The following is a 20,188-nucleotide window of genomic DNA, read 5'->3' as shown; positions in this document are numbered from 1 at the left end:
TTTTAGTAAATTGTTTGAAATAATACGGGGATTCAAGATTCTACTTCCCAAACAAACAATAAAGAAAATCAAATGTTTACTCAACAATAAAGTTATAAATACGCACTAAAACAGTCATATTTTCAGTAAAGTAAACCTATGGACTCAATCCGCAATTCCTCTTCGAGCGATAGTCAAATTAAGTTTTATAATAGTTTTATCACAGTTACAAACATGCCTGCAACGCCTAAACATTGACTAATGAACCAAGATCCAAGGGGACAATAGTCCAGAAATAAAACTTAAGTCCGGTTCAAACATTTTAAGTAAAATTCTCTTGTTTGAGTGTTAAGAAGGGTTACACTGGGATCCTTCAAAGTCTTCAAATGGTCTCTCTAAAACAAAACTGTAAATTTAAATTCCCTTCTATTATAAAACTCAATGCGCCCACCCATATTGAGGAAAGTTGCATCCATCTGATAGCCCATATTAATCAACAAAGTCTCAAAAGGGTCCATCACCATCCGTTGCTGATTAGCTCGCACCACTGGTTCGATGTTCTTGACCACTCGAATGTTCTCAGTTCCGTCCTAAGAAACAAATTTGCCCACATAAATACCAAATAGAATTGTTCTCCTACCTCAGGTATGGGGGACCACAGCTTAACCACCGAATCGATTCCACTGGAAGCTATCAAACACGTGCTGGGATGAGGTTGTAGACAGTTGACTATGGACACATCACCGACTAAAGCGTTTACGATGGATTGAGTCTTGCGTTCCCACAAAAAAATAATTCCCTCGTCTGATCCGGCACAAATAAAATTGCCATCTTCCCCTAAGAGCCTCAAGCTTATAATCACAATTTAACTGAAAGATGAGGACTACCCAAGAAATTGGCCTCCATGATGTCCGTGGTAGTGTTACAGTGCCCCACAAACCTCAGATCATAATCCCTAGCTCCTAAGCGCTTTTGAATTTCCTCAGTTTCAATTTTAGTCAGCTCCATAAGGTCGGAATTACTACTGGGCTTCTCTCTAGGTTTTTCTTCCAAGGTTTTGATGGCCGAGCGCAGCTTTTTTGCCTTAAAAGATAATGTTATGACCATTTTTTTAGGTTTTTTAAAGGAGGAATACCTGATTTTGAGAGGCAAATTCGGGCACAATCTGACAAAAATGTTCATACCATGACTTGGCCTCGTTGGCCCATTCCAGTGCAATTAGACACTTAATCAACCCAATAAAAGCTTTGGTTTGATTAGGCCATCTCTCAATAACAAACAGATAATCCCTAGCAGCCCCATATAAGTCGCCCACCCTAGAACACATATCAAAATTCAGTTGATGCCGTAAGGCATTATGTAAACCCACCATTTTCTTCTGTATAAATGGAAAGCACGCCTCATGTAGAAACAGGGGCATAACTCAGTAGGAATTTTTCTGGACTTCTTAAGGTCATAATTATCAGGGATGTAACTGCTAGTATGGTCATCCTAATTGATAGAAAGAATTGTTATAAAGTAATAAAGCTTCATAGAAATCTTATTACTCACTAGATTGCACTTGCACTTATAAACTCCCAATTTCCTTCTTGAGTCCATAAGTTTCGAAAACCGGATCTCATTAATCTGCCTCTCCCTATTAACATCGAATAAATAAATCTGCTCACCTCCCATATTGACCAGCATCTCTGATCCCGATGAATTAAAGGCAATGTAAGTGACTACATATCTTGAGCTGCTGGTATTCAAATTGTCAAGGGCCAAATGACCAGGCGCATAATATTGAGCACACTTTGACTCTTTCAGTTTGGTTTTTGAGGGGTGCACAAACTTGTTGTCAGTAGTCTGAATTTATGGTGTTAATGCGGTCAATTGTGACATACTAGGAATGAAACTCACTTGTGATAGAGGGTAAGTTTTGAGTTTGCGTCTGTCGTAAATACGGACAAAAGCATCATTTACTCCTACAGCTAAATAATGGGGTTTTGTTGGGTTTACTGCAATACATTTAATTTCTGTGAAGGTGCGATAGGCAACAAGTAAATTTGCAGTTTTAGAGGCACAGTCATGTGGCTCTCTTAGGTCATACTGCCTATATAAAAATTAATTTTTTTCATGGTAAAAAACCCTTTTGAAAAAAGAAACTAACATGACCCTTCCATCTTCCCCAGCTGACCAAAACACTGTAGGATCCAGGGGTGAACTAGCTAATCTCTTAACTCGATTTTTATGACAACTGCAATCTAAAAGTTGCTCCCCTTCTATGGTTTGTACATACACCTTGCAGTCGCCTGCGGCTGTGGCAATAATGCTGTTAGTTGTTCCCAAAAACTGCTCAAAGGCATAATTATTTAATCACCAAAATAACACGTAAACTCTTTATATACCTTAACTGAAAATATATTACCAAAGTGATTTGTGGATAAAGCATGAACCCTCTTATGCTTCATGGGGTCCCAGATCATCACCTGAGTGTCATCAGACCCTGATGCTAAAAGCCTAAAAGGCTGGGATGATTAATTATTGCCATGGAAAAGATCTTTTAAATTCACCTCCCATCAGGGGTCCATTGTAAGCAGTTGACACAGCCTTGATGGCCCTGTAGCTCATATTCAAATCCAAGACGCTTTACTAATTCATCAGTGAACTGGCAATGCCTCTTCACATATTTGGATCCTTCAGTTCTGATTTCTCTGTGCTGCAAGAGATGCACAATATTCTTGCGGACATTTGATTTCCTTATTTTCTCTTCCATGATCTGAATGTGAAGGGGAACAGATAAAAAAAGATTAATAAGAGTGAATTGAAATGAGGCAACTAGTTGGCTTTTTGTATGTTTGTTCACTTAAATTTTTAAGGTATTAAAGTGTCTTAGTTTTGCTAATTAACTGCTGTTTTAAGGTTTAATTAAATATTGGAACGTTATTTTCATTATTAATAAGAATTTTTGTCAAAGTGACATGTTGTCAGTGTCAGGGAAATGGTAACGGGTGATCATTAAAAGAAAAGAACCTCACACTAGGCGGTGCACGGTAAACGTAGGACGTTGATTAAGTAATTTACTATTTACTAACAAACATCTGACTCACAAACGAATTGATACCAGACATGCCTATGGCGGAGCCAGCAGCGCGTGCAGTGTCACTCGTCTAATAATGACAGTGACAGTGCACTGCGAACCAGAGCAGTATCTCGGTTCTGTAAAGAACTAAAACAACGGCGGGAAAACGGTTTCCGGAAATACATTCTGGATAGTTCGATCCAAACCATGTAAAACCGTTAATCACATCACCAACGGTCTCTTTTCTCTTCCGGGCCTCGCACACTCCACATGTACTCCAACTGGTAACAATCATACTATGTACATAGTAGAAATAAGTTTATTCTAAGTTTAGTAATAAAACACATCACGTTCCTGTTTTACGAGTTTGGTGTGGCAATCTTATTTCTGACACCCAATGGAAAACGCCTAGTGATTCCATACCACGACAGCAGGACACGTGATTATTTGCTAAGCTTGCAATATTTCCGACAGAGTGCGCCATACTACAATTTTTAAAATACTAGAAAATAGGTGTTTACATTTCAAATTCAGAACAGTAAGAACTAGTACTGGGAGTTTTATATTCTTATAAATATTTGATATATGAAATTAATATACGATTTATGAGATACAGCAAAAAAACTAGCAAATGGTTCTTAGTTTTAAAACGTTTTATTAGAAAAGTACAAAAATAAATTCATGTTAACATTATGAGGGCAAAACAGTTACTTAAAACTAGAACAAGTATAATATTCGTTCAAATCAACTTGGTTCAAAACGGTAACATACGGTAAGAACACTTATATAAACATGTCATTAAGCAAACAGATAATAAATAAAAAAAAAACATCAAACATTACAACCGTCTTCATCTTCTCACATTTCTAGCCATCTCTTCCATTTGCTGGTATAAGTCAGACCGGTCAAGAAGCCTATTCAACTCTATTTTATTCGAAAACACGTAACTGTCCTCTTTCGGCTTCTGCAACGCTTTACGAAGCTCAATTAAAAAGTCTTCAGCTTTGGAACGATCTTCATTGTTGGTCGATTTGAATTTTCCTTCGGCTATTACCACTTTTTCTAAGAGCCGTTTCGGTTCTGCAATAGAGATAATGTGGTCGTCGATTGTGTTCTTTGCAGTCAGGGTATAGACGACCACTGGTTTAGTTTGGCCTGGAAAATAATTATGTTTAACGGGTGTAAACATGCAAAAAATCAATGCGGAAAAACATAAAGTCAATCAGGAGTTTTGAAATTGGCGTCGAATATTCGGTCTACCCTGGGATTCCTGAAGGCTTTGTGGGATTTACTAGGAACTATTATTTTTATTATTTGGAACTAAGTTATACGTAAATCTATAAACTGAATATCACTAAAATCCAAAAATTGTATTTTAATGATCTTCAGTTAGTTCATGTATATATGATTGACTAAGATGGGAAAGAACAGGATGGTCTTACTTCGCAAATAACTTACCTATTCGATGGCATCGATCTTGTGCTTGTAAATCCACCTGAGGATTCCAAAATCGATCGTAGAAAATTACTGTATCGGCGGCCATCAAATTTAATCCCACACCGCCGGCTTTCGTGGAAATCAAGAAGATAAATACGTTTGGATCGTTGTTAAAATCGTGAATTGAGTCAGTACGAATATCGAGGTTCTGGGAACCGTCCAAACGGCGATAGTTATGTCGGCGCATTAATAAATAGTCTTCTAACAGATCCAATAATATAGTAAATTGGCTGAAGAGAAGGACTTTGTGGCCGCGTTTCTGAATAACGAAACAATACATTTGTTTTACAGTACACAAAGAGTTGAACATACCTTTAATTCTGGCAAGATTGCATCTAAAACCATCATTTTCCCACTGGACGTGACCAATTCTTCGTTAACGAGAAGCTGCTTTTTCGAGCTATTCGGATCTAACGGGAAGTGCACCAAATAAGGATGGTTGACAATTTTGCGGAACATAGACAGGGGGGATGCCATTGTTAATCTAAGAATAACATCTTTTGGTATATCCTGCAAATATCACCAAGAGTTATGAATTCTATTCACTGGTAGGTTTGTTCAGATTAGTTCCAGTTTGAATTTAAAAAGATGGATATGAAAATCAAGGCAAATTAATAGGCATTCATTTTAATATGTAATCCAATCCAATCCAAATCCAAACCAGCATTTTAGTAACATTTCTCACTTCTGCAATACTTCTTTTATGAAATGGTTTCATGACTGCGTCGAGTTTATCACTCTCTGTTAATTCGTAAAACTCCTCATCTCCGGTGGTATTGAAGTACGGACAAAAATCATTATTTCTGGTACATTTTCGCTTCGGTCTGGGCTCATTTAGATTGAACTCTTCCTGTGCTGGTTTTCGGATCAAAGCTGTGAAAGGAAAGTTCCAGATCCAGTTCACATCCCAAATACATGAAAGTCAAATAAATACCTGTTAAATTTTTGTCTATTACTAAATTGTATAGTTTTATTTGAATATCCGTCATGGGGCAAAACACAGTTACGTCTTTTTTGGGTACCATTTCTATGAAAACGTCCTTCTTCATACGTCTCAGCATGAAGGGTTTTAAAACTGTTTGTAACTTCGACACTATATTATTCGATTCCTCTTCCTAAAATACACCAAAACCGCTAGTTTAGATCTTAGTATCGAAAATGGAAATAATAAGTTTCTGACCAGCAGGTGTAGTTTTCTCGTTTCAGCCTTCTGCAGGTCTCTAAATGTCCGCATACAATTTGTCACAACTTTACCACTCATTTATATTACCTGGATTAATTTCTCCTCGTCTTCAAAGTCTTCCATCGTCAAAAGTTCAGTGAATGTCTCCATTTCCACAAAAAAGTTCGGGACAATGAAGTTGAGCATCGACCAAAGTTCCGTTAGGTTGTTTTGCAACGGTGTGCCAGTGAGGAGTATACGGTTCTCGGAACGGAGCTTTCTTAATGCGACGGATAACTGGCTCTTGTGATTTTTAATTCTTTGAGCTTCATCTACTATTATATATCTGCCAAAGACACATAACATACTACATATATACATAATACAACAAATCTTTGCAACCATCCCAGTGGTTGTAAATGTTTAGTCTGGATTGACTATTTGAATTTAAACAATAAAACTAAAATTCAGAAATATCTTACCTCCATCTTAGCCGAAATAGTGCGTTAAATTCCAAGGATAGTATTTGATAAGAGATTAAAACGACAGGTAGTGTTTCTATCGGGCCGACATTGTAGTGTTTTGATATCAGGTCTATCTTGGTATGCCTAACTTCGGCTGTGCCAGTGACAGTTATTACAGGAATTTGGGGAGCAAACCTTTTGAACTCATTCTGCCAATTTGGGATTGTAGATAAGGGAACAATGATCAAAAAAGGGCCTAAAATAATGGCTGTATTGATATACATGAGAAAAACGCAAAATATGAGAAAAAAATGTTAAATTTTGCCGCCTTATGTATCGCAAAATTGAGTTTTTGACCATGATGAATCTATCAGCATCTTTTTATTATTTTGCAGAGTACTATCACCTCCTGAAATATCTCCATGATGATATATTTCACCTTAAATATTCCTATATGTATAGAAATTACCTTTAACTTTATTGAACAGCAGGATGCAAATAAGAGCAATGACTTGAACAGTTTTGCCCAGGCCCATCTCATCAGCGAGAATTCCATTGGACGAATTGAGATACAGGTTGTACATCCATTTCACGCCTTCAATTTGATAAGGGTGTAAGAACCCTCCTTCAAAATATTTTAGCATATCTGTTATGTTGTAATCCATCTTATTTTTTTTCATGCGGGCTAATTTTTTTGCGTCTCTGATATCGTCTATAGTTGGCACAAACACATTTTGGTTTTGTAAAGGTTTTGTGTGGTTAACAGCTTTCTTGTAGATGTTTGAATAATTCTCACATTGAGAAATTAAATATCTGAAATCATTGAGATATTTATCCAGCTGTTCCCACCTCTATATTCAAAATTTCAAAAAAATACTTACCTCATTTGTTTTAAAGCAGCAGCTCTTCTTGCCTCGACCTCTGCCTTCTCCCTTTTATCTTTCTCTTGTTTCCGATATTCTTTAAGCGCCTCCTTTCTTTTTGCTTCGAGGACTTCTTTCTGTTCTTCTGTTAATGGTGGATCTAGGTCTACCTTATCAGTCAATGGTTGATTAGAGCTTCTCTGTGAGTTCTGTAATGAGGGTAATAATTGTAGGAAAAAATTTCTTTTTAAGGAATTTGCATTACCTCTTTGGCCTCCATCATATGGTGTTGCTCTTATAACTAATCTGTAAAAAATTATCTCACATATAATTATATTCTTAATGTTTATTTCTTTAGGGTGACCGTACACCAAAAAAATGTTTATAGAAAAGTTGTTTAGTATATTTGTTGTATTTATTCTTCCTTGGCTGATAATAGAGAATGAAGTCTTCCTTAAAAATGATTAGGATTTTATAATTAGGAATTTTTAGAGATTTGATTGACCGTGCTACTCAAATTAAATAGCTTGGAACAATGAATATAAATGCTTAATCATTGTCTAGTACCAAGATTTATGAGGATACAGACGATAAGCTTATTGCACCCGAAAAGCAGAAATTGTTGAGCACTTTTTTGCTCTAATCTAAAACCAACAAGTCAAGACATTCCAATCCACATTGCATATAATTTTTTAAAAATTTTAAATCTTTTAGTTGGATATAACAAAACTTTAAAGTTGATTGAATCTACTTTGAGTGCCAAATGTATTTCCACACTTCAAGGGAGTAATATAAATCGTAAAAGCACATCTTTTTTTACAAACAAATTTTAACATTTGTGAAGATAGAAACGAGCGATCGATATTAGCGAAAATCTCAATCTTTCCTTCTAAGCAAAATTTGAGCATTGTGGATGTCTGATTGGTCTGATACTGATAATTTTCTTACCTGCAGCTCAGCTGAAGTTTTAAAAATGTTTACGCTAGACTGGAATTGTGGAACTACAAATTAGATACTGGTCAATTTTAATCAGCTTCTCTTGTGAGAAGATTTTGAGAAGAGAGTAAAAAAGCAAATGTACATTTTGCTGGTACGGTAAGATAAACTTGGCGCCAATTTTTTATCACCATGTTTTTGACATTGAAGTTGACACAAAGGAATTTCCCATCTAAAGGTTTTTTGATTTACTCAGAACTAGGAGCAATTATAACCCATTTGAACCTGACGTACGTCAGAACTGTCAAATAAATTAAGTAAACAAACTCGATTCAAAATAATTATTATATTTCAAAAATCATCAATTTTAATACTAATATTTCCAGAAACAATTAATGCAGCCTTTAATCAAATAAAACAAGTTTCCCTTAACCCAATTACATTCAACTCTCATTTCCCAATTAGCGACAACAATGATAACTGAACCAAACAAGGAACACGTCTTATCAAAAAGAATGAACAAGATTCTAGAATCCCGGATAGAAAATGACCAGGACACCATAGAAGCTTTAAGAGAGCTTTCAACATTTTATGTGGAAAACACGCTGCATGCACGCAGAAATTTGCGAAGCCAAATTGAAAAGCGCAATCTTGACATTAACCAGGATTTTTTGACCTCATTCAAGGAAGTTAAAGACAGTTTTGATAGCGTATACAATGATATTACTGAAATGAATAAAAGTATTCAGGAGATGACTCTTCAATTGCAAAATGCTAAATCACAAACTAAGAATCTGTTGCAGAAAACTAGTACTTTACAAGTAAGTTAAAAGTTTTGCAAGATTTATAAGATATAAGTGGTTTGAATAAGTTATGATCGCTTAGTATGAACATACATTACTTTTCTTTCATTTCAATCAATCAATTGATCAATCTCGTTCCTCTCTTTTTCAAAACAATATTTCAGAACTCAAAAAGAAAAATTGAAACACAACAAAATATCACATCAGCATTTTTAAAAACCTTCCAACTGCAACCGCAAGACATAAATGCTTTATATGGAGACCAAAGGACAAGGGATAATATTGTCACTTCTGAGACATTCCAGGCCTTAGAGAAGGTTCAGCGAATTCATAATGATTGTAAAATTTTAATGCAAGCTGGTTTGCAAACTTTGGCATTAGACACTATGGAACAAATGACCCTACATCAAGAAGGTAACTACTCAGCTAAAACAAAAAATACTAACTGAAAGAAATTCTTTCTTTCAATGATGTAATAGGAGCTTTGGAAGTTTTGTACCGGTGGACCCAGAACCATTGCAGAAATGTTGATAATCCAGACTTGAGAGATATTGTTGCACAATCTATGGCAAAGCTTCAGGAGAGATTGGTTCTTTTTAAATATGTTATTGAGGAATATTGTATTTGCAGGAGAAGTTATTTAGTAGGTGAATTTTTGAATGCTTTGACTAAAGGAGGTAGGTTCAGTTTGATTTTTTTCTTCATTAAATTATTCTATGGTAATGCCAATTGGGTAGGGCCTTCAGGAAATCCAGCACCAATAGAAATGAGAGCTCATGATGCCCAAATTTATGTAACTGACATGTTGGTGTGGATAAATAAAGCCATTCCATTAGAAAAACAGAATTTGCAGATGTTAGTCAAACTGTGCAATCCCACTGGTAAGGAGATGCCGAAAACTTAACTTCTAGTTTTCATTATCTAAGAAAACATTTTCTATATGCTCATCCTTTTATAAGAAAGAAAAACATTTATTATATTTCACGTAGGACTGGATGATATTCTCAATAATGCCCTTGCAAATATATGTGAAGGAATCTGCCAACCTTTAAAAATCAGGATAGAAAAAATACTAAATGTTCCAAATCAGGCATCAACCTTTTATGCTGTGGTTAATATGTTAAGGTACAACTAGAATTGTTTATTAAAAAAATAAGCACGCCTAATTTTATTATATCTGTTCAGATATTACAAAAAATGCATCCAGAAGGTTGTAAGAGGCGGCCAATTAGAAGAAGCACTTACGAAGCTCCTGGAGAAAAGTGAACAAGTCTTTATTGACTCTTTAAAATTCCAGATAAACTCGTTGCTAGTGCGGGTTGAAGCTCCGCCTAGAGATTTGGGCCCCACTTCAGCCATTACCCATTTATTAGCTATTTTAAGAGATATGTTATCTACTGCGAGCATGAGCGAAGGTACGTTCAAGAAAGTAGCATTAAATTTTCTATTACTGACTTTAAATTTAAGGTAGAGAGATTGACATGACGAAAATAGCGGGAACTGTAATGGAACCTTTACTGAGGGCTGTCAATGAGCAAGCTTCCAGGCTTCCCCCAACTGATATGGCAGTTTATTTGTTGAATTGCATGTATTCTATGTACACCTGCCTAAGTTTGTATGAGTTTATGGAAGAGAGATTGGAGCGTTTGCAGGTAGAGCCTATATTCATCAAAAAATGTATTCCTGAATGTTTTCTTGAAGGCTCAGTCAGATGCACAAATTGATACATTAACGTCGGAACAAGCAAGCTCATTGGTAGCAAATCTAAATCTTGGACCAATTTATACAATATTGCAAGATCACTCTCAAGGCCCTTTATCAGGAGTTCCAGGTAAATGGCAACTTATTGTGACTCATTCTAGTGCAAAATGTAAAAACTTTTTAGGTATGGAACCATCAAATTTGCGGAATTTCCTATCAAAATTGGACAGTTTAACTACACAGCCAGATTCAATTCTTCTCCCTCAGATCAATTTGCTTTTATCTTCTAAACATAAAAAGGCTGTTTTGAAGAGGTCATTTGCCATTCTTTTAGCCATTTACAAACAGCTATATGACGCAGTGTATAATCCGGCTAATTTATACGAGAATCCGTCACAAATTTTGGGGAAAACACCGGATGATCTTAATAAGATGTTTGAGTAAATTAAGCAATAGTAATTGTTTAGTAATAACAATTGTCAGTTAAGTATATTATTTCGTTTTGTTTTTATTAATTTATAGTTTATGAATAAAGAATGCATTTTTGTATTATATTCTTTTTTTGGGGGATAGTCCCCCAACAAACTCTGAAACGGTCATTAGACTGATAATCAACAAAGGTTTAATCTATTTAATAATGCATACCAAGCGGGTAAAAAGTTGCTAGGTTTGCGCGGGACGCCAGAAAAAATAAAGGGACTACCTGCGAGAGGTGGCCGGCGATTGTATAAGTGATGTGATTTAGCTATCATAGGCCTCAGATCGTAGCGGAGGACTTGTGTCTTAATTCAATATAATACCATACCTCTTGTTGCTGTCAGCTTCTCAAAGACCTTTAGGGCACTGCTTGTACATAGAAGGAAGGAGGTTACACATACTTTCCTATTTCGTGAAGGTATAAACTGCTCTTTGAGGAACTGAAACCGATTATGTGCCATGCAATATCGATAGGTTGCAATACTTACTTATAGCGCTCTTCGAGTCGTTAGTGCGATATTTCAATTTGACATTATTGACGTTGTCAAATTCAAAAATTATTTTTTAGGTTATATTCTTTGTTTTTATTTGTAACCGCTCTAAATATACCGGGAAAACGGCATCAAATGTCACGTTTTGATGCATTTTATTTTTCTTAATTTTAAAATTCCCATAGATTATTCTCATTGAAAAAACATGTCCAGCCCCAAGAGTTCTACCCGCCCTTTCAGCGTTATCGTGGAGGGCAACATTGGCAGCGGAAAAACAACATTTCTCCAGCATTTCAATGAGTACGAAAATGTGTGCGTTCTCGCCGAACCTATTGAACTTTGGAGGAACTGTAACGGGCATAACTTGTTGGGCTTGATGTATGAGGACGTAAAGAAGTGGAGTTTTACTTTTCAATCCTATGTTCAACTGACGATGCTGCAGCAGCATACTAGAAAAACCTGCTGTCCTATTAAACTCATGGAGAGGTCAATTTATAGTGCTCGGTAAGTACTATGAATTGTTCTTGAAAGTCAAATTAAACGTGGTGTAATTTATAGTAGGGTAAGTAAGGAAAGTTCAGTTTTCAACAATATTGTTTGTCATACAATGTGATCAAGATGGGAAAGATGTATTTTATAAGGTTGTGCAATAGTAATACTAAAAGTTTGACTGAAAATAATTTGCTAAAATATATGTTTTTTTTCATGGCTGATAGAAAGAACGGTTGGATTAATTGGAAGTGGAAATGTTCATTTGCGTTAAGCCAATGGATTTCTTCCTATAACATTATTTATTCATTCTTACAGCTATTGCTTTGTGGAGAAAATGAAACAGGATGGATTATTACCAGATGCTTCAGCTGCAGTAATTGACAAACATTTTAAATGGATTAAAGAGTATGCAGATGTGGATGTGGATTTAGTAGGTGAGTACATTTAGTTATAAATAAAGGCCATTTTATAAAATTTTTCCTTATTATTAATTATCTCCCATTTACAACTATAATAATTGCAATTTTGCCACCAGTCTACCTTCGTACAACCCCTGAAGTCGTCTATGAAAGAATGATGGCACGCAACAGAGCAGAAGAAAAGACTGTTTCCTTTGACTACCTCAAAGCTATACATGAAATTCATGAGCAGTGGCTCTATCATAAAAATTTGTTCACACTCCCAGCTCCTGTTTTGACTTTAGATGCCAACTTGGATAAGTCTGTAATCCTTGAGGAATATATGAAGTATGAGCCCTACATATTAAATAAAAGCATGGCGGTAAACGCGTAATAGTATTATTAATCAGAATTCTAGGGCCAAAGGGCCCTTGTTGCATGCATTTTTTTGTTTTTATTTCTTGACATTTTCTATATTTCCATTTGTGTGTATTAATAAATGAAAGACAGGAGAGAAGTGGTAGTTAATTAAAAAAAAAGCTTCATTACTCTCTAAAGGTGTTTGATAGTGATATATGATATTGCTTCAAATGTGACAATATAAAATATGGTTGATTGATTCAATATCTGAATATTAGACTTCAATTATTTCAAATAGTATTTTTTAGAGTATGATATGTATTAGATATTATAATCATTTAAGTGTATAGTGACTGCAAATAGTGTAAATCTACTCCAAGGAGATAACACTTACTTCATTAGTAAACTGAAATAGAAAATATCAATGAATACCTACAGAACTATTTTGGCTCAAAACAGTTATCAACCTATATTGGAGACAAATTGAATGATCTTAAGGTTAGCTCACATTTCTTGTACTGTAGTTCGTCTGAACGTTTTATCTTTTTGATAAGTATTTTTGTACTGCAAGAAAGTTTTACTAATCTACTAATTTAAATTTATGGTTTTCAGTAAGATATGAGTCTTTTCAGTCAGTTTGATACGAATTAAAAAGTTATATTACGTAAGCTCATAGGGTAATCACTGAAGCTTTCTAAGCTGTTAAGTATTCTAAAGTATATAATATTTGTTAAAAATAGATTCTTCTACCTATATAATATATATTTCTTTTATACGTATTTTACCAAAGAATAAAAAATGTGTTTCAAAACGTCTGTCACTTGTGCCTTAACTTTACGCGTAGTCATAAATTCTGGTTTAAAATTTTCCCAGAAACCGCTTTATTTCACATTTTGATTAGTTTCTCGTTTTTTACGGAAATAATAGCCCTACTTATCGCAGCTTTAATACCCGACTTTGGGACAAAAGCAATTTAAAGTCTCGTTTGTCTTCCTATTTTGTATATGTATCTATAGTTTTCAAGTTATATCTACGGGTTTTATTAATAATATTAAATGTACCAATATAAAACTCATTGATATATTTTTATCTAATTACTTAAATGAGAAATATTTTTGGCTTCTAGCTGAATGACTGTAAGAGATTTAGTTAGTGTAAGTAATAAGATATGTTAAGCCAAATATTTCATAAAATGAATTTGGTTTTTTTAGTAAACGTGTGTTAAATTTTCGTTTTAATATATTTGTGATGATGTGGTAATGAATGGTTTTGTTTTATTTCGCTGGGGCCTAAAAATGTCGATGTGTTTTTTGACACACAGAGTACGTGAAGCATTAAAGAACTTCAAATTCTCTAACTTTAACCTTGAACATTACATAAGAGCACTACGTTTTAATAGAACACTTCGTCCTAAAAAAAAACACTGAATGGGAACGGCTTCATTGAGGACGTTTTGTTAAAGTCAGAATATGTTGATTCGTCAATTTATTTATTACTTTTTAATACACTTTTTTAAGGAACTGGTGATAGCTATTCTTATAGAATCTATTTATGTACGGACAACAAAATAACAACAGTCGGTATCATCACGTTTCACGTATTTAGATATATGACTATAATGAGATTTCAAAAAGTAAAGAGAATAGGATTTTAGGCAAAAATCGTCATTCTACAAAGCTGAGTCACAGCAAGAGAGGAAGTGAAGTTTAGCAATATGACACGCTTCACACAAAGTAACATTTTATAATGACTTTCATACATGATTTTTTCTAATTTTACTGTATGATGACGAAAATAGAACCGTTGTTACTGGTTCTGTTTTTAAACTAATTTGGGAGGTGAAGGCACCTTCGTTCATTTCACAACCAATTGCTAAATGAAACCCGTTTAATTACCGGTTTCAATTATGAAAACTGTCATCTTTTTATCAAAATTAGAAAAATTTATTATTTGATTCTCATAGGCGAGCTAACCTGCAACATCTGTTCTGGGGTTACAATATATTCATATAAAAATATTGCCCCTAACTTCTTCAGAATGTGTTGTATAATGTAGTCTCCCTCTCCGTTGTTTTCAACTAGTATAGATAGGGAAACTTTTGTCATAACGCTCACTAACCAATAAAATGTCACTTGAAGTTACTGAAATTTCTAAACAAAAACAACACTTTCAGTATCATCAAATCTTACCTCCCACTCTTCACAATTCCGGAATAATTCTTAAAAATAACAAACGTATACAGTTTTTAGTTCACACACACTGGATCCAGTCTATAAATAACCACGTCATATGGCCTAATTTTTATGCTGACCACATTTCTCGAAAACTGCCGTAAACTCACTGCATTTGTTCTCATATGCCTCTAAATCACCTAAAATCGGGCCCAACACCTGAATCCACGCTAGCTAATCAAGGTCTATTCTAGGTTGCACATTCAACGATCCGCAATGAATTTTACTCTCTCTCATTTTACTGTAGGAGAACTTGAGATCGTCCATTGTAATGGGCCGTAATGCGTCATGATATTCTTCGTCTGTGCTGAGGCTTTTGTGCATACTGTTGTTTACTTCCTGGCGGACAAAATCCCGAACTCTGTACACCGCCGCGTTTCTACATAATTCGCGCAGATCGGAACCAGAAAATCCCTCAGTGCATTTGGCCATGGTTTCAATATCCACGTCATCTGATGTAGGTTCGTGTGCTAGGATAAGATTAAGAATTTGACGACGTTGGGTCAAGTTGGGCATGGGAACGTGGAAGGCTGCTGGCATTCTACGTAAAATTGCGCGATCTAAATCCTGTAACAAAATTGTTAAATGTTTTGTGTGGAAATCTCTCACATTCTAAGAGTTAGAAAACCACTATTTTGTCAAATTAATCTTGACGTAATATCATTATGCATCAAAAAAAGTACATAATTTTTCTACAACTACCAAAAAAAGTGATCTTTTAACCACACTAGATGCGTTTTAATGCTTAGACTGCAAAGTATTAAAACTGACAAAACCTATACTTACTTGTGGTCTATTAGTCGCCCCCATAATGATAACTGTGCAATTTGGATCTGTAATCAGACCATCCCACAAGGACATAAACTGGGCTTTCATCATGGCAGTAGCCTCATGGTCAGTACTGTTTCTGGCTCTCAGGAATGAATCAATTTCATCAATAAATATGATGCATGGTTGCAATTTAACTGCTAAGGTGAATACTGCTGCTGCCAGTTTTTGACTCTCCCCATACCATTTGTCAGTAAGAATTGATAAATCCAGGTTAATAAAGTGAGTACCAGCTTCCCTGGCTGTGGCTTTAGCGATGAGAGTTTTGCCACAACCTGGAGGGCCATGGAGCAAGACTCCTACAATTATTATTAAGATGACTATGTTAAAAATTAAGAGCCAATAACCTTTTCTATTAGCAAATTTAAGGCATAACTTAGATATTGCCATATTATTTCCTATTTTATTGCCATTCAGTACACAGTATGCATGTGAAAAAAAAGTTACCTTTTGGTGGAGTAGTCAAAAGAGAATCAGCAAACAAATCTTTCCTCTGTATTGGCAATATAACAGTTTCTCTCAGCTCTTGTATTAAGCCCTCCAGCCCAGCAATATCTGCCCAAGTTACTTTAATATCTTCAGGGTCAACCAAATGGGCTGCAATCATCATTTCATAATCAGTTAATTTGTCCACTTGCACCAATTGCTTATTTGCTCTTAGTCTGCAATAAAAGAAGCACAATGATTAAGTTTGAGTTAATTTTCTAGATTCGGTATCAGGATTATTATATGAAACTGACTCGGGAATCAATTCTATAGTAACAAAACTACTTGAATGACAATTCCAATTCTAAGTACATATAAGCTCCATTCTTTACAGCAAAACAACAGCAATGAAGAATACCTTTTCAGCTGTTGTTCAGCAGTCTTCCTTGCTTTCTTTTTGCTTTGGTTTGTTGGATCCACTTGATTCATAAGCCATTTGATACTCCAAAAGGTAACAGCAGACACCAGGGTCAACCTAACCACTAAACGGACTACCTCAGTCCGCGAGAATCCTGGATCATTCATGATTTGTAGAGGACTTATATTGAAACGTTCATACAAATTAGTATTCGAAAAGACTTTGAAAATTAGGGTACTTTTTGGGAAATACGGAATTAATCAAAGATCAGTAATCAGCTCAGGAATAAAATTAAATAAAGCAGAAATTACTAATGATTGACATTGACATTAGATAGACAGACAAAAGTTTCAATCCAATCTGCAACGCTGTTGCCATGTAAATTGCATACAAACAAGTGAAGTAACCTGATACATTTATATGACAACGCTGTACTTATTTTATTAGACGTACGTTTTACTTCAAATTTCGGTTCTTAATTAGTTCTCTATTATTCTTTATTTATTCTACATCTCTGTGATTTTTTTCTTTATATATTTCTAAGAGGTCTGGTTCGATAGAGGTAAAAAGTAAGTAGAAATATCTCTAAAATCCCGCATTTTCTCGCGTCGAAGCCTCAAAGTCATGTTCGCGCCTCTGACTATTTTCTGTTCTTTACTTTAATTTGACATTTGAGAATTTGAGGTTAATGTTGATTGTTTATTGATTATATTTTCCAGGTGATTTAGTTTTATTTTCCGTGAACTTTCAATTTTTGATTAAGGGCTTTAGGTAAAAAAAGTAAGGGACTACTGAACTCAGAAGAACGCGAATCACATCCTTGTATACTTTTGTAATTTTCAAGAAACTATCATAATAAAAATGGGGGATATGTTAAAGGAGCGCCGGGAGAAATCTCGTAAAAGAAAGCAATTACTTGCACAAACGGTAAGCACCTCGTAAATCAGACCTCCAGGTCACATTTCAGAAACATTTTCATTTATATTTAGTACACTAAATATACACCTTTTTTTTAGTTGGGAGTATCAGGTGCTGAAGAATTGCGACAAATATTGGGCACTGGAGACATCCCTTCAAAAAGGATTGAGGATAAGCCAAGTACTAGCAGTCAGAGTGATCAATATGATTACTCTAAGGAAGCTTCAGATGAAATGGTGTATAGGGATTCCTCTACATTTCTTAAGGTGTGTATTGCATGTACAGGGTGGGTTGGAAAATGCTAGAAAAAAAGAATTGAATGCTCTGGTATTCTAAGATTTCACACCATTTACTAGATTAGAACATATTTTTAGATCCATTTAGTTCGGGTTTTTACTTTAGTTCTGAAGAACTTTCTAAACTTTATTGAAATATTCCTTAGGTTGCTTTTTTTATGATCAGGGAACCCAATCGTCTAATCCTCACAATGATTATTGCCAACATTTTGTGGACACAGGCCAAAGACCTCAGAACTTCATTCGAGATGTAGGATTAGCTGACAGGTTAGTTGGATAGATTCTTAATTGACTGATTGATTGATATACTTTCAAATTTTACTTTCATTTCTTTGAATTTCATTGTTGATAGACATTTTGTTTGTTCACATCTGTTCAGCATTGATTCATATGATCAGTGAAATTTCAATCCACAATTTAATACCAGAATTGGCTATATTTTTGTATTTATTACATATCGTCAGCCTAAATGTTAATCTGCCAAGTCCATTTTGACCGATTTATTACCCCAACCCTCTCCATCTATCCAGTTAAATCATATCTACATTCTTAAAGATTTGAAGAATATCCCAAATTGAGGGAATTAATCCGTCTCAAAGATGAATTAATCGCCCAGACAGCTACACCACCGATGTACCTTCAGTGCGATCTGTCAACATATGACTTGAAGAATGTTAATTGTAAATTTGACGTCATACTAATCGAACCGCCTTTGGAAGAGTACCAGAAGACTCTGGGAGCCACAAACATGCAATTCTGGTCTTGGGACCGAATCATGAATTTGGATGTCGGCGAAATTGCAGCTCAGAGAAGTTTTGTTTTTCTTTGGTGTGGCAGCTCAGATGGATTGGATATGGGAAGGGTTTGCTTAAGGAAGTGGGGATTTAGAAGGTAGGTTACAATAAGGTTTTGCTGAATTCATATACTTACATTGGTACTATTTTTTTTAACCGAATCTTAATCATCTACATGATAATTTTCAGATGTGAGGATATCTGCTGGATTAAGACGAATATAAAAAATCCAGTTCATTCGAAGAATTTAGATCCAAGGGCGGTATTTCAACGCACAAAGGAGCATTGTCTTATGGGCATCAAAGGTACTAACACGAATCTTGACGAATTCAAGTACCGGCACTAGTGCATACTGAGTGCGGTAATATAGCCTGTAAACTTATTTATTTGTTTTACTAAAACTTGACCTCACAATCAAGTGCTTCTTTTATTATATGGAGGAACAAAAAATTATTTGTGACTAATTGTAAGAAATAAGCGAGGATTGAAGCAGAAAGTTGTTTCTGGAAAATTTGGTGCATTGATGGTTTTCTTATTTCAAAGATAAACCAAAAAAGTCGATGGTTTCTCTAAATTATTTAGTGATTATTCATTTCAATGTTTATATTTTAGTCAAAAAGATGGCTATCTTTGACAATAAAACATATTTTTTATCTTCAATTCAAATAGTTATTGTAAGTTTAACTTCCCTTTTAGGGACTGTTAGGCGATCAACTGATGGTGATTTTATTCACGCGAATGTGGACATTGACCTCATTATATCTGAAGAACCGGAATATGGCAGTTTAGAAAAACCAGTTGAAATTTTCCACATAATCGAACATTTTTGTCTGGGTAAGAAAAATACCACACTTAAACCTACATATCACTTATCCAATAATCCCAAAACTCCTCTAGCATCCGAAATATGTATTCGAAGATCCTTAATTATCTTCTAAGATTGCCAGTAAAGGTCTTTCAGGAATTTCGTATTTATTGGCATTAATTCGAATAGTCAATGTTCAAATATAATATTTGACTACTCGAATAATTTGACTATTATTAAAATACCCAGATAATCATCCTAATGTTACAAATCAAATAACTATTCGAAAAATAAAACTCACAAATATCCAAGTCTCCGTTTATATTTTAAAATTCTATTTCAAGGCCGACGACGTATTCATATCTTCGGCAAAGACTCCACAATTAGACCCGGTTGGTTGACTATAGGACCTGAATTAACTAATTCTAACTTTGTGCCCGATCTATACGCAAATCATTTCGCTAGTGATCAAACCACCACTGGTTGTACCGAAAGAATAGAAGCCTTAAGGCCTAAAAGTCCGCCTCCAAAGGGCAAAGGCAACGCAGCTGGTCGAGGTAGGGGGAATTTTCAGAGAGGCCGAGGCAGGGGCAGATAGATCTAGAAAACAGGTATAACTGGTGAATATTTATTTGTTTATAGAATTTTAAGCAACGATTGTAACGGTAATAAACGAATAATTTTTTAAAGTTGGTTTTCATTTTTATGTAGTTCCCTGAGTTTCAAGTCACGAAAATTGCCAATTTCTATTGCGTTTTATTATTCCATTTGCAGCGAAAGTGTATGAA

The 20,188-nt window shown here is 35.0% G+C and overlaps 6 protein-coding genes across 9 annotated transcripts; 3 read left to right on the top strand and 3 right to left on the bottom strand.

Annotated features, from left to right (window-relative positions):
* Positions 1–63: 63 nt before the first annotated feature.
* On the bottom strand, positions 64–3,060 carry LOC136414553 (WD and tetratricopeptide repeats protein 1-like). Of its 2 annotated transcripts, none has more exons than XM_066398663.1 (11): positions 2,532–3,060; positions 2,367–2,478; positions 2,129–2,310; positions 1,879–2,071; positions 1,531–1,824; positions 1,349–1,470; positions 1,115–1,295; positions 867–1,062; positions 620–816; positions 431–569; positions 64–374 (listed from the first exon to the last, which is right to left on the bottom strand). In XM_066398663.1, the coding sequence occupies exons 1-11, from the start codon at positions 2,732–2,734 to the stop codon at positions 328–330; spliced, it is 1,866 nt and encodes a 621-aa protein (XP_066254760.1). In that variant the 5' UTR covers positions 2,735–3,060; the 3' UTR covers positions 64–327. The 2 variants fall into 2 exon arrangements, with proteins under 2 accessions (XP_066254760.1, XP_066254766.1); XM_066398669.1 differs by having other exon boundaries at positions 2,367–2,486; positions 2,532–2,629.
* Positions 3,061–3,874: 814 nt separating this feature from the next.
* LOC136411231 (lymphoid-specific helicase-like) lies at positions 3,875–8,075 on the bottom strand. Its single transcript, XM_066393708.1, has 11 exons — positions 7,975–8,075; positions 7,292–7,332; positions 7,045–7,235; positions 6,633–6,976; positions 6,182–6,419; positions 5,808–6,045; positions 5,472–5,652; positions 5,223–5,410; positions 4,850–5,047; positions 4,499–4,796; positions 3,875–4,195 (listed from the first exon to the last, which is right to left on the bottom strand). Exons 2-11 carry the CDS (start codon positions 7,307–7,309, stop codon positions 3,891–3,893), a joined length of 2,199 nt encoding a protein of 732 aa, XP_066249805.1. The 5' UTR covers positions 7,310–7,332; positions 7,975–8,075; the 3' UTR covers positions 3,875–3,890.
* A 260-nt stretch (positions 8,076–8,335) lies between these two features.
* Positions 8,336–11,015, top strand: Cog6 (conserved oligomeric Golgi complex subunit 6). 2 transcript variants are annotated; one of them, XM_066393079.1, is made up of 9 exons: positions 8,336–8,783; positions 8,930–9,179; positions 9,245–9,442; positions 9,512–9,646; positions 9,755–9,890; positions 9,951–10,180; positions 10,233–10,417; positions 10,467–10,596; positions 10,651–11,015. In XM_066393079.1, exons 1-9 carry the CDS (start codon positions 8,436–8,438, stop codon positions 10,908–10,910), a joined length of 1,872 nt encoding a protein of 623 aa, XP_066249176.1. In that variant the 5' UTR covers positions 8,336–8,435; the 3' UTR covers positions 10,911–11,015. The 2 variants fall into 2 exon arrangements, with proteins under 2 accessions (XP_066249176.1, XP_066249167.1); XM_066393070.1 differs by having other exon boundaries at positions 8,337–8,783; positions 9,503–9,646.
* Positions 11,016–11,574: 559 nt separating this feature from the next.
* On the top strand, positions 11,575–13,833 carry LOC136420060 (deoxynucleoside kinase-like). The gene is made up of 3 exons (XM_066406797.1): positions 11,575–11,938; positions 12,242–12,360; positions 12,462–13,833. The coding sequence occupies exons 1-3, from the start codon at positions 11,640–11,642 to the stop codon at positions 12,716–12,718; spliced, it is 675 nt and encodes a 224-aa protein (XP_066262894.1). The 5' UTR covers positions 11,575–11,639; the 3' UTR covers positions 12,719–13,833.
* Positions 13,834–14,221: 388 nt separating this feature from the next.
* Positions 14,222–16,844, bottom strand: LOC136414633 (outer mitochondrial transmembrane helix translocase-like). Its single transcript, XM_066398787.1, has 4 exons — positions 16,588–16,844; positions 16,191–16,405; positions 15,702–16,042; positions 14,222–15,482 (listed from the first exon to the last, which is right to left on the bottom strand). The coding sequence occupies exons 1-4, from the start codon at positions 16,752–16,754 to the stop codon at positions 15,090–15,092; spliced, it is 1,116 nt and encodes a 371-aa protein (XP_066254884.1). The 5' UTR covers positions 16,755–16,844; the 3' UTR covers positions 14,222–15,089.
* Positions 16,845–17,353: 509 nt separating this feature from the next.
* On the top strand, positions 17,354–20,096 carry Mettl14 (methyltransferase like 14). 2 transcript variants are annotated; one of them, XM_066398776.1, is made up of 8 exons: positions 17,354–17,367; positions 17,432–17,514; positions 17,604–17,771; positions 17,968–18,068; positions 18,357–18,692; positions 18,785–18,900; positions 19,292–19,429; positions 19,745–20,096. In XM_066398776.1, exons 2-8 carry the CDS (start codon positions 17,449–17,451, stop codon positions 19,996–19,998), a joined length of 1,179 nt encoding a protein of 392 aa, XP_066254873.1. In that variant the 5' UTR covers positions 17,354–17,367; positions 17,432–17,448; the 3' UTR covers positions 19,999–20,096. The 2 variants fall into 2 exon arrangements, with proteins under 2 accessions (XP_066254873.1, XP_066254864.1); XM_066398767.1 differs by lacking the exon at positions 17,354–17,367 and having other exon boundaries at positions 17,374–17,514.
* Positions 20,097–20,188: the final 92 nt, after the last annotated feature.

Source organism: Euwallacea similis, chromosome 1, assembly GCF_039881205.1.
Source record: "Euwallacea similis isolate ESF13 chromosome 1, ESF131.1, whole genome shotgun sequence".
NCBI lineage: Eukaryota > Metazoa > Arthropoda > Insecta > Coleoptera > Curculionidae > Euwallacea > Euwallacea similis.
The sequence above is the reverse complement of the archived record's forward strand: the minus strand, read 5'-3'. Positions and strand labels throughout refer to the sequence as shown.

Coding starts and splice junctions, on each gene's coding strand:
- LOC136414553 (XM_066398663.1), bottom strand. CDS start 2,734: ATGGAAGAGAAAATAAGGAAATCAAATGTCCGCAAGAATATTGTGCAT. Junction 2,479..2,531: donor CAATGGACCCCTGATGGGAG/GTGAATTTAAAA, acceptor CCAGCCTTTTAG/GCTTTTAGCATCAGGGTCTG. Junction 1,471..1,530: donor ATAAGTGCAAGTGCAATCTA/GTGAGTAATAAG, acceptor TCTATCAATTAG/GATGACCATACTAGCAGTTA.
- LOC136411231 (XM_066393708.1), bottom strand. Junction 6,977..7,044: donor GCTGCTTTAAAACAAATGAG/GTAAGTATTTTT, acceptor CAATGATTTCAG/ATATTTAATTTCTCAATGTG. Junction 5,411..5,471: donor AATAGACAAAAATTTAACAG/GTATTTATTTGA, acceptor TTCCTTTCACAG/CTTTGATCCGAAAACCAGCA.
- Cog6 (XM_066393070.1), top strand. CDS start 8,436: ATGATAACTGAACCAAACAAGGAACACGTCTTATCAAAAAGAATGAAC. Junction 9,180..9,244: donor AATGACCCTACATCAAGAAG/GTAACTACTCAG, acceptor ATGATGTAATAG/GAGCTTTGGAAGTTTTGTAC. Junction 9,647..9,754: donor CAAACTGTGCAATCCCACTG/GTAAGGAGATGC, acceptor TATTTCACGTAG/GACTGGATGATATTCTCAAT.
- LOC136420060 (XM_066406797.1), top strand. CDS start 11,640: ATGTCCAGCCCCAAGAGTTCTACCCGCCCTTTCAGCGTTATCGTGGAG. Junction 11,939..12,241: donor AGGTCAATTTATAGTGCTCG/GTAAGTACTATG, acceptor TCATTCTTACAG/CTATTGCTTTGTGGAGAAAA. Junction 12,361..12,461: donor TGTGGATGTGGATTTAGTAG/GTGAGTACATTT, acceptor TTTTGCCACCAG/TCTACCTTCGTACAACCCCT.
- LOC136414633 (XM_066398787.1), bottom strand. CDS start 16,754: ATGAATGATCCAGGATTCTCGCGGACTGAGGTAGTCCGTTTAGTGGTT. Junction 16,406..16,587: donor GCTGAACAACAGCTGAAAAG/GTATTCTTCATT, acceptor CTTTTATTGCAG/ACTAAGAGCAAATAAGCAAT. Junction 15,483..15,701: donor GGGCGACTAATAGACCACAA/GTAAGTATAGGT, acceptor ATTTTGTTACAG/GATTTAGATCGCGCAATTTT.
- Mettl14 (XM_066398776.1), top strand. CDS start 17,449: ATGGGGGATATGTTAAAGGAGCGCCGGGAGAAATCTCGTAAAAGAAAG. Junction 17,515..17,603: donor AGCAATTACTTGCACAAACG/GTAAGCACCTCG, acceptor CCTTTTTTTTAG/TTGGGAGTATCAGGTGCTGA. Junction 18,069..18,356: donor GATGTAGGATTAGCTGACAG/GTTAGTTGGATA, acceptor ACATTCTTAAAG/ATTTGAAGAATATCCCAAAT.